Source organism: Somniosus microcephalus, chromosome 8 (genome assembly GCF_052327205.1).
Source record: "Somniosus microcephalus isolate GS21.2 chromosome 8, FLI_Smic_1.0, whole genome shotgun sequence".
Taxonomy (NCBI): domain Eukaryota; kingdom Metazoa; phylum Chordata; class Chondrichthyes; order Squaliformes; family Somniosidae; genus Somniosus; species Somniosus microcephalus.
This window is the reverse complement of record NC_140994.1, coordinates 64,274,528-64,288,458: the sequence shown is the minus strand read 5'-3', so window position 1 is coordinate 64,288,458 and position 13,931 is coordinate 64,274,528. Positions and strand designations below refer to the sequence as shown.

Below are 13,931 nucleotides of genomic sequence, written 5' to 3'. Positions count from 1 at the left end.
TGGAACTGGATGATGCAGTGAGTTAGTCACTAGCATTCCATCTCTAGAACCTAGGTTCAAATTCAGCTTGAACTAATGGAATGAAAGTCTCTGCTTCCTCTGCTGGATCTTAAAAATTTCAGACGCGCATCTAGTGATCCTAGGCCCCTAGCACAAAACATCTCTAATTCAACAGTAAATTGACAACCTCACTTAAAGAGGACACAGGATGACTCGTGTGGAAAATGGAAAAATGTTGGATTGATGAAGTTGGGGCAGAGCAGAGGGGGCCCTACTTTGCACCTAACCATGCAATAGGCACGTGCTTAGATACCATTATGTGTTTAAAATAGAGCAAACCCCCAAAGTAATATCACTCGCCTTAATGAGTACAAAATTCATATTGGAAATATGCTGCAGTAAAAACTATGTAGGGATAGGCACTGTATTCTTATTCAGTATACTCAAAGTCTGGTGTACAAGCCTCTTTTATACTATTTTCTACCATCCATTTTAACTTATGTACATTTCATCCTGATGCTATCTATTTTACCTCCTATTTAACTTTAGATATTTAAAGTGAAATAAGGAACCATGTTACCTGGTTTCACCTGTCTCCATTGATGTTTCCTCATTTCCAGATGGTACTGACATCTTGAAAATTTAGTGCCTGATTAGCTCTCTTTATTTTGTTAGCATCTGAACCGTTAACATTATACACTGTATACTATATACTGAAGCAGTTTAAAATCATATTTATTTTCTTAAATTTAATTTGACTTATTTTTGAATGTTATAACTTTTATTCACAGCATGGTGCCTGTGTGAATGCCATGGACCTCTGGCAGTTTACTCCTTTGCATGAGGCTGCCTCCAAGAACAGAGTAGAAGTATGTTCCCTATTGCTGAGCTATGGTGCTGATCCAACATTGCTGAACTGCCATTCTAAAAATGCTATTGATTTAGCCCCTACACCACAACTAAAAGAACGGTTAGCTTGTAAGTTTTTCTGCAACCTTTTCTCATTTGTAGTATTACAATAACAACTACTTGCATTTTATATAGCGCCTTTAGCGTAATAAGACATCCCAAGGTGCTTCACAGGAATGTTATAAGACGAAAAAATTTGACGCCGAGCCACATAAGGAGAAATTAGGGCAGGCGATTGGTCAAAGAGGTAGGCCCCAAGGAGTGTCTTAAAGGAGGAAAGAGAGGCGGAGAGGTTTAAGCAGGGAATTCCAGGGCCTAGGCAACAAAGTGTGGCCACCAATGGTTGAGTAATTATAATCCGGGATGCTCGAGGGCAGAATTAGAGGAGCGCAGATATCTTGGGGGTGGCGGTGGTTGAAGGAGATTACAGCGATAGGGAGGGGCGAGGCCACGGTGGGATTTCAAAACTAGGACGAGAATTTTGAAATCGAGACGTAGCTTAACCGGGAGCCAATGTAGGTCAGGGAGCACGGGCAATGGGTGAACGGGTCTTGATGCGAGTTAGGACAAGGGCAGCTGAGTTTTGGATCACCTCAAGTTCACGTAGGGTAGAATGTGGGAGGCCAGCCAAGAGTGCATTGGAATAGTCAAGTCTAGAGGTAACAAAGGCATGGATGAGGGCCGAGACGGGCGATGTTAGAGATGGAAATAAGCTGTCTTAGCTATGCTGCGGATATTTGGTCGGAAGCTCATTTCAGGGTCAAATATGACACCAAGGTTGCGAACAGTGTGGTTCAGCCTCAGACAGATGTTAGGGAGAGGGATGGAGTCAGTGAGTTACCTTAAATAAAACAAAAATGTTCTGAAACTGTTGGGAATATTAATCCATGACAGTGTTTATAACGAGCATAATTTCTCAAAGGATCACTTGGTCATCTCTCGGCTTTCAAGTTTCAGTCCCATTCAACCCATACTTCTTACTGCCTTAGTCTGCATGTCCTGACCCAACACTCCTTTACTTAGCTCTGCACGTCTCCAGTTCCACTGGCACTTTCAGGTCTCTGCAACAAAATAGCAAAATTTAATGGCTTCATTAAAGTTTCCTTTGAGCTATCTGCCCTTTTGATACATTTTAATGTATTTTTGCACCTAGTGGCTGACTTCAAAATGCTATTTCACATGGGCTTTAAATAAAGCATTTTGCTGCACAGTAATAAACTAAGCAAGAAAGTGTATGGTTGGGGATACTGGAAAGAATATGCAGAAGAGGCACCGAGATGGAAGGGCAAACTGAGATTGCACTGGCATGAAAAAGATTTTGGAGATAAAACAGAGAGCCATTTGGAAGGGACCACGAAGATCAATCAAACGATAAACGAAACAAAAAGGGTGCAGAAGTTTGGAATTCTCTTCTGCAAATGGCAAGTGATGCTTGGTCAATTAATTTTAAATCTGAGATTGATAGTTTTTTGTTAACTAAAGGTATTAAAGGATATGGGGCAAAGGCGGGTACAGGAAACTTTGGTTTATCCGGAGGTTGTATGTCCGGAATACTCAATCTAACGGCAAAAATCAGGAGCCGTTTTCTATAAGTTTTTTTAGTTCTCGTTCTTTTTTTTCCCCCAGTCAGGCACTGCAAGGTCTGTAGCTATAGCAACAGCTTCAGCTAGAGACACTTGCAGCTGCAGCCGACTCTTTAGAAGCTGTTGCTAAGCAACAGTGTTTGTTGCCAGATACGGAGATGAAAACCTCCGTATGCTTCAACATTAACTTTGTATGTCTGGCAGTTTTGATAGATCGGCAACACGCCGGTCCCGTCGGTGCCGGATATCACAAAGTTTCCTGTATATGGAGTTAGGTCACAGATCCGCCATGACCTCATTGAATGGCGGAACAGGCTCGAGGGGCTAAATGACCTACTCCTGTTCTTAAAAACATGTAGAATGGAAACTGATCACTATGCTGCCAAAGCCATTGTGTAAAAATTGAGGGAGTGGACACGCAACACGTGACTTGGTAATAAAGGAGCCAATAAAACACAACAGGCTAACGCACACAAATGGAATTCCTCTGCCATTCCTCAGTGCATTTCTTTAATTGGTCCAGATAGTTTTTGAGTGTTATTGATTTCCCTTATTTTTGTCACCGCACCTGCTTTACATTGCCAGGCCATTTTTCAATCCAGCTAGTTAATCTTTCATTAATGCCAGGCTACTTAATCATCTAAAAAATTCTCAAAGGTTTATCAAATGCCTGCTGAAAATCCAAGTAAACTGTTAGTACTCGATACCTTGCACTAATTTTCTGACCTCAAAGAATGAATTCTAGCAGATTAGTAAGGCATTACCAATTGCTTATAATGCTGTGCCTGCTATCCCTTATAGTTATTTCCTGCTGTCAGGCATTTTCACCACTACAGATATTAGGCTGACTAAAATTTCCAGATTTATGCCCTTTTCAATTTTTGCTTATAAGTAACATTCAGTATCCTTTAATCAAGTGTTTATGAAGCTTTGAATATTTACCTGAGCCTAGCTTATTTTCTCTTCATTTGCTTAAGTTCCATGGTGTATGCCATCTGGCCCAGACACTTTAACAAACTCAAAAGAATAATATTTTTACAATGAGCAAAAGAACGTGCATTTTTGTAGCACCTTTCGCATCCCCAGGATGTCCCAAAGTGCTTCACAGCCAATTATATACTTCTGAATTGTTGTCACTGTTGCAATGTGGGGGAACTCAGCAGCCAATTTGTGCACATCAAGATCCCACTAACAACAATGAGATAAATGACTGGCTAATCTGTTTTAGTAATGTTGGTTAGGGATAAATGTTGGCCAAGATGCTGGAGAACTTCCTTGCTCATCTTAGATGTATGCTTCAGTGAAATCTAATTGGGTAAACCATTCCTAAGCTAGAATGACTTGTCCGGAATATGATCTAATTTGTGAAGACTGATGTAAAGAATATATTTAACTCGTGTGCTGTTTCCTGATCCTCTGATTTGTTTTCCAAGCTTAACTAATAAAAGATCTGATCTTCGATATGCTATCTGCTACAAACATGGCTTAAGAAAATGCTTTGAATCCCTCTTGCTGTTCTTGGCAATCTGCCTTTTTAGTGGCCTTTTACCTATTCTAATCCTTTTAAGATGCAGATGTGCTGCCACTTTCTCGTCAGTGTAAAGTGGTTTTGCGTACTCATTGATTCGAAATGAGCCATATCATTCTGGAGTTAGGTCAGTAACCTGACTCCGAAGCACACCAGTGAAACCACCTCGAGTTGACCATCTCACCACTTTTGGTTAGCACTGAGTGCAGTACAACTACACTACAGTGTGAAGTCATGTCTATTGAACAGCTTGTTAACTTTATAAATTTACTTTTGATTCTTGTTGGGTATGAGAAAGTTGGCACTCCAGCATATTCTTTTGGCACTAAAAGTTAGCCACCCTGAAAGTGGAACTCTGCACAGAGCTGCTTGTTGGAAATTCATTGAAGTGGAGTTGGTGATATAATTCGTGGCCTGCCAACGGAACATTGTACTCTACAGAAGCTGGTATCTGCAGTATAACTAGCATTATTTGATCTCAACTGACTTTTGGTGCCTCCCAGTCCTACTTGTATTTTGTATACATTTCTATTTTGTCTTTAAGTGGGTTTTGATGCCTTTATTTAGCCAATGTGGTCAAGGTCCTGTGATACAAAGCAGATTCTAACAGTCAGACGAATGCAACCATTATTGAAAGTAACAAAATATCAAACCTAGTGTTTGATAATATACAGCCTTTGTTATACAACTGTTTCAGTGGAGTAATTGTTGAATAACGAACATTTAAATGAGAAGGAAAGTTTATGGTGGAGTGCTTTTCATTCAAAGTAGCTGCCCATTTTATAATGGAAATATATAGAATTTAGTAATCTTGACGAGCAGAGACCAGTGAGGTGGGTTTGCTCAATGCTCGGCCTTCCAGCAACGCCACTGAGCAGGAGCATTGCAGAGTCGAGTCCATTTAATGTAATGTGATGGATCATTGGGCAGGCCTGAGACCCAATGAAAGCACCTTTAAAAGTTGAGTACTTGGCATTGAGCAATTGGTGCACACACCCAGGGTCAGGCAGCTCTTGGGTTGGTCCATATGTGGATACACTTATTGGTGTCAGTGCATTTCCTTATAGATGAACAAAAACAGTTTTTAAAGTTGGTTGAGATTTTTTTAATTGTTCTTTCAATGGGGCAGTAATTTGAATGAAAGATACTTTTTCTAGATTTTCCTTTCCCTTTTAAATTGTATAACTTTGCAAAGGCAGATTTTGATGGCTGAGCTGCAGAAAGTGGACTGGACACCATTAGAGAGGAAAAGCATAGAAGTGGATCATGTTTAGAAATGCAGTAAACCTTGCAGAACAGGTGCATACCATTTGGGAAGAAGGGTAACACAGGAAAAAGACAAATGGGGGTAATAATGGAAATATGGGGAATAAGGGCAAAGAAAATTAGATTGATCCAAAATTATAAAGCTACGGTGGCACAGTGGACTAAGACAAATATAAAAGCAAGTAATGGCAGTTAAGAAACTGGTCTGGAGAGCTAAATTAGAAAATAAATAGCCTTTCAGTAAATATGTTTGCAGCAAGAAAGTGAAAAAGGGAACTACAGGATCATTAAAAGATACCAACGGTGATGATATCAAGTGACCAAGGGGCAGCAAATATACTAAAAGAAATTGTGTTCATGGAGATCATGGGTAGTCTTCCCAGTACGTGTTGAAAAGGCAGTCACTGATAGGAAAACAAGGTAGCAAGGTCTAGAAGAACTTCATACAATGGTACTTAAAGAAATTGTTCACATCCTTGCCACTATCATTGGGAACCTTATCAAATGTCTTTGAAAATCTATTTATGCAATATCTGCTGCACATTATTTCTTCAAATTGAGAGGTATTTGTTCTTGGGACCAGCCAGATGGTATACAGAGTCTTTTCTGGTACTACAGGAAACTTTGGTTTATCCGGAGGTTAACTGTCTGGAATGCTTGAGCCACCGGCAAAAATCAGGAGCCTTTTCGTTGCTTTTTTTTTTACCAGTCAGGCTCTGCAAGGTCTCGCTGAAGCTGTTGCTAAGCTACAGAGACGCTTACAAGGTACGGCCGACTGTTTAGAAGCTGTTGCTAAGCAACAGGGTTTGTTGCCAGATACGGAGCTCAAAATCTCCGTATGTTTCAACATTAGCGCTGGTTTGTCCGGCAGTTTTGATGGGACGGCAACAGCTCGGTCCCGTCGGTACCGGATAGCACAAAGTTTCCTGTATATAGTTTTGTAGGTTCCTACATAAGTAATAAATTCTTGGTTAACAAGGCATAGTAGGTGAGCTTTATTCAAACAGTATGAGCTTAATTAAAATAATCCTGGACAGTTGTTGTGAAACATGGAGAATTAAAACATTGCAGTAAAATGCTTATCTTTTTACAGTGTTTACATTTTGTACAAAGCAAATTGTTGGTGTTTTGTTTTAAATCACCATTCTAGATGAGTTCAGAGGACATTCGTTACTACAAGCTGCAAAAGAAGCAGATGTTGCCTGTGTAAAAAAACATCTTTCTTTAGAGAATGTGAATTTCAAGCATCCTCAGACTCATGAAACTGCATTGGTAAGAATTGTACTTGTTCTTACTGTAATGGTTTACTTCTTTCCTCCTTTCTGCCCCAAACTTGTTCAGTTTTTAAAAGTAATCAAGAAAGGTTTTTTTGGTTTTAACTAGTTTACTGTTATTGTAAATTAATATAAGAACATAAGCCGCAGGAGTAGGTAATTTGGCCCCTCGAGCCTGCTCTGCCATTCAATAAGATCATGGTTGATCTGATCTTGGCCTCTACTCCACTTCCTTCTCTGCTCCCCATAACCCTTCACTCCCTTACCATTCAAAAATCTGCCTATCTCCACCTTAAATATATTCAATGACCCAGCCTCCACAGCTCTCTGGGGGAAGAGAATTCCAAAGATTCGCGAATATACAGACTTAAGTATTTGTGGCTGAGCAGTAGATATAGGTTCAAAGACGGTAATTAAGTAAGCTGAGCACATTGACAAGCTAACATGCAAGTTATTAAGTGCACTTTAAAGCACCAAATAATTTTCCTACAGCTTCATATCTTTGAACTGGTAAATAACTCGGTGACTAAAAATAGTAGCTGGTTAGCAAAGCCATGAAACCTATGAGAGGAAGAATTTTATCAAATTTGGTTTAAAAAAATCCTTAATTTTAAGCTATTGGAGGTTTTGATTTTGAGTTCAAGAATATTGTTTGTAGTACCTAACTAACATCACCAAACCTCCTCCTGATGCAACTTTGTTTGCTGTGTTCAATTCAATTAATATATAATGCATTTTATTTAATTAAAAAAAAAAAAAAAAATTAATTGTGTAAGACAAAGATAAAAGCACTTGAACTCCTGTGTGCAGCATCATACTGATGTGAAATTGTATAGGGGCTCTGTTAAAATAATCCTGAATGAAACTCTAGTGATTTTTAGTACCGTTCTTCTATGACATCAAAACTTTCCACTCCGCAGCTTGACTTTTATGGTATTAGTATGTTTGATTTCTTTTTAATGCTGTTAAATGCTACAAGTCTCAGATGCATAATAATATTGACACAAAGGGCTTGATTGACTGTTCCTGATACTTTTACTATCCAGTTTGAAATCTGCAGCTGATATTGGAAAATTGTATGTATATTAACATAATTTATACATGACAATGTCATTTGTACTCTGACTTTTTATAAAAATCTAGAAATGTAACTTTTTTATTTATTGTTCCATAATTTAACTAGTCTTGTAGAATACATATAGAAAATCTGTGTATGTAATACAATACCTAAATTCTTTTAACTTTATAGCATTGTGTTGCTGCTTCTCCATACCCAAAACGAAAACAGGTGGCCGAGTTATTATTAAGAAAAGGGGCTAATGTCGATGAAAAGACAAAAGAGTAAGATGATTTGGAAAGTTTTACTTTGACCTTTTTTACATGTTTTAAAATTGTGTTGAATTTATTTAGATGTTCCTCAACATCTGTCTCTCTGACTCTTTCTCTTAGCCTCTTAACACCTCTCCATGTGGCATCAGAAAAGGCCCATAATGATATAATTGAAGTGCTTATAAAAAATGATACAATGGTATGTATTGGTTTTTTCTTGGCAAAACAATATTGAGTACATTCTGCTGTATTGGAAGGTGCCTATTAAATGTTTATTGTACTGTTACTACTATTACTATGATATACTGACAACGCAATGTGCTGTAGTTTGTGCTCTAATTAGAAAATGCTGGAAGTTAGTTCTTGAATTACCATATAATGTATTTTGATTAATAGGTGAATGCCTTGGACAGCCTTGGTCAGACACCTTTACACAAGGCTGCACATTGTGGTCATCATCACACATGTCGCTTGTTGCTGACTTCTGGATCTGATTCATCAATAGTATCTCTGCAGGGTTTCACTGCATCACAGATGGGTAATGAAAGTGTGCAGCAGATTTTACAAGGTAGAGAGATCTAGTTAATAAAATGGATACTATTTCATATCCTAATGCTCTAGTGCCATTGTCTTTTTTTGGTCAAATACCATCCGCTTATTTCCTATCCTTCCCACAGCAATGAGATCTCCTTGGTTAAACTCAACTAACCAAATCCTCTGTGGTTGTGCCCTTGACAAGCTATTGCACTTCATCTTTCTCTGTTTTTCATCATAACTGGCAACTCTATTCTCTTCCAGCATTTCTCCATGTTCTACCTTCAAGCTATCCTCACGTGACTCCCATCCTACCTATGTCAATGTATCCTGCAGTACATTCTCATTGTAGGCTCAGGTGTGCGCCAGGGCTCCATTTTTGCCCCGTCCTGGCCTTACTCTTCTGCATGCTACGTGTTGGTAACATTATTTTTAAATGCACATTCAGCTTCTGTATGTATGCTGATGACACCTCATTCCATCATCCTTCACTCCTTGACTGCTACTATGCTGTCCAATTCCCTCTGACATCAAGCTGTGGATGGGCAGTGGCAAGACCACAGCCTTACTAGATCCCGATTTTGCCCCCCTGATGATTGCTTGCTCAGGCTGAACCCTGTTTGCTTCAGCCTAAACTGAGCTTCAAGCCCCACCATCAAGAAATGACTACATCAGCCTCCATTGTATGACCTGTATCTGTTTTTACCTCACAAAATCACTGAAACTCTTATCCATGCCTCCATCACGTCCAGACTTGAGATCTCTAAAGCTCCCATTTGCCAGCCTCCCAAACTGCACCCTACATAAATTCCAGCTTATCTAAAACTTTGCCGCCTTGTTCACACAGACCTGTATAGGCTGACTGTCATCCAATGTATTGACTTCAAAATCCTTCTGCCCGTGTACAAATCTCTCCACAGTCTTGAAGTGGGAGGTCCTCCTACATCTCTCTGCCCCAACTCTCACTATCAACTCTGGCCTACTGTACATTCCTTCCCTTTCCCCATCCCCTGCTCTGCCATTAGTGCCAGAGTCTTCATTTATCATGTCTTTGCCCACCTCCCCAACTCTTCCTTTACTGCTGCTTGGTGTTGTTTCTCCTCCATCCACCTTTTCTGTGAAGCATTTTGAGACATTTTACTTTGTTAAAAAAAATAATTAAAAAAAAAATTGCTGTACAAGTGCAAATTATAAAAGAAACAATAAGTAAATTGGTTAATATACAAATACTGACTACATTTAAGGATTATTTAGTGTTATAATGGGTGAAACAAAACTATTATCAATGGGTCAGTGTTTTGTTTCATACTGAACATGCTTTTATTTTTAGAAGTATGAGTTTTATATTGCACCTTTTCAATGGTATTAAATTTAAGTTTTGTGTTGTCTTTGTTAAAAATCTGTTTTTCTTCCCTTTTCCCAAATCTGCTCCGAATAGAAGGCGTCATGGTTGGAAACTTCGACACTGATCGTCAGTTATTAGAAGCAGCCAAAGCTGGGGACTTGGATGTAGTCAAGGTAATGGTTTGTCAAAATAGTATACAGAAATTCAAGCTTTTTTTCACTCCTACAATAGAAGATTTGGATCTTGGCAACTTGGTCAATAAGTGGCAGATACATTTCAATCTGGATAACTGTAACATTAGTAAAGGAGCAAAAAATCAAATAAACGTGAATATGTTCCATTTAATATAATCCATGCAGTTTGTTAATGGGGAAAGGGATCTGGGGGTTATTCTGGATAAATACTGGGCTCAAATTCCAATGCTGGATAAATACTGGGCTCAAATTCCAATGCTTCAATGCAGTTTAAAAAAAAAAGACAAATAAGATACTCGATTAGAGGGTTACAGTAGAAATCAAAAGAAGCCCATATGGCTGTATAAGAAAATGATCACCCCCCACCCCCGAGGTAGTGTATGCAATTCTGGTCATCTTATCAGAAAAATACTGTTACTCTTGAGAGAGGTGACTGAGAATGTGGAGCTTGTTCTAGATGACCCAGTTGAAGTTTTTATAATATTATAAAGTGGATTAACAATGTTGATCCAGGCAAGTTAACTGTAGTGAAGGGTTGAAATGTCGGGACAGAAATTGAAAGCTAGGAGTAAGAAGAGTAGATTTTTTTTTTTTTTTTTTTTTACACAAAGAGCCATTGAAGTAAATAATGTAAAGTGTGCTCAACTGGATGCATTTCCAGACAAGAGAGATTGAATAATATATTTAAAAAGATGGTGTGGTGGGATTGAAATCAATTGATATGGCATAGTTTTGTTGGGCCCTATGCCTGTGCATGTATAAAAAATAAATAATTTTTGCACATTGGAGTATCACCTCAACATTTCAGGTTTGCTGGGATACCCCTAGCTGCTGCACTGATTTGTAAAGAGTGCAATGTAGAGTTATTTTTTTCTTTTCCCAATCTTCTCTTGGAGAGCAACAGCTGTTTGTTCGTGAAAGTATATTTAAAAGGATTGTCTAATGCTACTTTTCATTTCAGAAACTCTGCACACTTCAGAATGTAAACTGCAGAGATATAGAAGGCCGCCAGTCTACACCACTCCACTTTGCAGCTGGCTACAATAGAGTGTCCGTGGTGGAATATTTGTTACAAAATGGTGCTGATGTTCATGCCAAGGACAAAGGGTAATATTTAGTTACTTTCTAAGCCTCTGCTTTTTAGAAATAGTTTTCTAAGCTCCTAACGATGCACAATATGGAATTCAAACTTGATTATATTGTCATTTAGGGGCTAAGGGGGGAGAAATTGGGTGAGTAGCGCCACCTGTTAGCGCCTAAAGAGGCAGTCAGTGGCTGTAGCGCCACTGGCTGCGTCTGCGGCGATATTCAGCAGGGGCGCTAATGGTGGCGTCAGGCATTTGCGCTGCGCCGCCACCGATGACGTCATCTGTGCGCAGCGCCCCAATCGTGCCCCGTTCGCGATATTTGGTAGCGAACACCGCAGTTGCGCCGCTCGCTACCCGGTTCACGGGGCCTTACTGTGCCGGCAGCGGCGCAAGTTGAGGTGGAGGTGCGGGGCGGCCGCCTGCCAGCACCTCCGTCCCCGGCCTCCTAACACACCCCCCACCCCCGCGGCACTGCCGGCTGTTTCCCGAGAGCCCGGCACTTCTCCTTGGTGCCGGGCTCATTTGCCGGCACTCGCGATCAGGGCTCGCGCTGTTGCAGGCACCTCCCCCTTAACAGTGGTAGGAAGGCCTGCAGTACCGCACGTTGCGCTGCGATAATCAGTTTCAGCGCCCTAAGAGGGATGCGGAGCGCCTTGAGCCTCGCCCCGTGTCCCTCGAGCGGCACTGAAACTGAATTTCTGGCGATCGCTATTACTCCGATCGCTGCGCTAAATCCTGCGCTCCGCCGACTTTTGCCCCACTTTGGCGCCCCGACCCAATTTCTAGGCCAAGGAGTTTTGATGATGTAATCGTTCTAGAGACTAGCTTTAATGTTAATTTGTAATACTAATTGTTATACTGCTGTTTCCTTTCCTACACACACATGTCCACCAATCTCGCAAGATGATGTTTACCTGTTGATTAACTGCACTGTTAGAGGGGGAAGAGAGCAATGATGAAAGGAAAGATTTTCATGGTCAAATATCAAATTAACTGTAAAATGAGATCATACACTGAAGGAACACTATTTAGGATAATTTCTAATATCTGGTTTGCGGAATGTACTAGAAGCCAGTGTTGTAGCTGTGTAGTGAATGCAGGATTTTCACGAGGTTTGTGTTAAATTGTGCTAGTTTGTAGTTGATCAAGATGATATTGTTGCAACACTGGTGAGAGCAGTATTTATTCCATCCTGATTTTCAGACTTTTAGTTCTCTAATCATTATTTTGCTGTTCCTTTTATCTCCCTTTCAGAGGTTTGGTTCCATTGCACAATGCGTGTTCCTATGGGCATTATGAAGTAGCAGAGTTGCTTGTTAAACATGGTGCCGTGATAAATGTAGCTGATTTGTGGAAGTTTACTCCTTTGCATGAGGCTGCAGCCAAGGGAAAATATGAAATTTGTAAACTTTTATTACTGGTAAGTGAGCCTGAGATAGAACACAATGGCTGACTTTTGCTATAGAAGTAACAGTGAGGCTATCAGCGCTCACTGTTATTAGCATAAATCTGACAGCAACTTCAAGTGACCGCACATGCACAGTTAAACGCAGAAATCCGGAAGTTGCTGTCAGAATTGCCCTGCTCTTCCAGAAACTGCTATAACGTTATCTCGCTGAGAGACGCACCATTCAACTACATGAGGTGCGTGAAGCTGCATTTCTTGCCCACTAGATACCCACTCGACTCGTCAGAAAAGGTTAGGGCTTGTCCATTCAAGTGTAAGTGAATTTTTAATGGCGTGCTAAGTCTTAATGACTGCCCAAAAGCCCCTCTGGCACTGAAAATTAACTTTTACAAATGTGGAGTCTCACTCCTTCAGATTTTAATTAATATTGGAGATTTTTTTAAATGTAATTTTTTTTTGTTTACTTTTTCTTTGTCTCTTATCTCTCTCCCATAATACCATCTTTCTTTCCCTCTTTATTTTGCTTTCCATACATGATTCTAACTTTCATTTCCTGGTTCACACACTGCGTGTTTCAGTAACGATTAAATCTGATTGGTTAACAAGATAGAGTTGCTTGCCCTGTTCACACAGGTCCCAGATCCCCTGTAGAGGGCACAGCACTGTTTTGGATTTCTAATAACCCCAACTTGTGTAAAAGCCCAAAGTATGTCTGTGGGTAAGTGTAATGATATGCAGGCCATGAAAATCACAAGAAATAAAGAATTAACTTGCAATTATACAGTGGTTTTCAGATGACCCAAACCACTTAACCATCAATTAATTTGTTTTGAACTGCAGTCACTGTTATTAGGTAGGCAAATGCGGAGTCAATTTGCACACTGCAAGGTCCCGTTAACAAATGAATGACCAAATAAGCTGGTGTTGATGGAGGGTTTGATGTTCGCCAGGACTGAGAACACACTTCCAGTAGAGATCCATAGGATCTTTTACGTCCATCTAAGAAAGCAGATGGTGCCCTGTTTTAATGTCTCATCCAAAAAGTTGCATCTCTGACATTGCAACACTCATTCAGTACTGCACTGGAGTGTCCGACTACATGTCAGGTCTGTATTGGGGCTTCAACCTGCAACCTCCTGACTCGGAGGAGTGTGACTACCTGAGTCAAGTTCAATCCCTGACCTGTGCTGAAGTTACCTGATCTCTTTTATAGTTAGCCTCAGCTCCCCTGAGCCCAAGGTGGCAAAATCAACCTGAGTCCCTGAATGCTAACAGCAGCCCATGCTGTATGTACATGATATAGGATTGGGCTTGGTTGTGATGTTCCCTGCAGTTGAATAGCCTGCCAACAGCCACTCAAAAATCACACATGATGGCTATTTGGACAAGGTGCCAGAAATCAACTAGCGCCTTTGGAAATGTACTTCAGCAAGTAATCAATGCCATGGTGAGATGTGGGGAGAAAATGTATGA

The 13,931-nt window shown here is 40.2% G+C and overlaps 1 protein-coding gene across 4 annotated transcripts in view; it reads left to right on the top strand.

Moving 5' to 3' along the window:
- Positions 1 to 13,931, top strand: part of LOC147113575 (poly [ADP-ribose] polymerase tankyrase-2) — an 83,446-nt gene that overhangs the window by 34,387 nt on the left and 35,128 nt on the right. For all 4 annotated transcript variants that reach the window (XM_085994817.1, XM_085994818.1, XM_085994821.1 and 1 more), the window contains 8 exons: positions 792 to 978; positions 6,437 to 6,558; positions 7,810 to 7,901; positions 8,010 to 8,088; positions 8,286 to 8,457; positions 9,862 to 9,941; positions 10,924 to 11,069; positions 12,305 to 12,470. In XM_085994817.1, the coding sequence (XP_085850943.1) occupies positions 792 to 978; positions 6,437 to 6,558; positions 7,810 to 7,901; positions 8,010 to 8,088; positions 8,286 to 8,457; positions 9,862 to 9,941; positions 10,924 to 11,069; positions 12,305 to 12,470 (1,044 nt within the window). The remainder of the gene's footprint in view (positions 1 to 791; positions 979 to 6,436; positions 6,559 to 7,809; positions 7,902 to 8,009; positions 8,089 to 8,285; positions 8,458 to 9,861; positions 9,942 to 10,923; positions 11,070 to 12,304; positions 12,471 to 13,931) is intronic.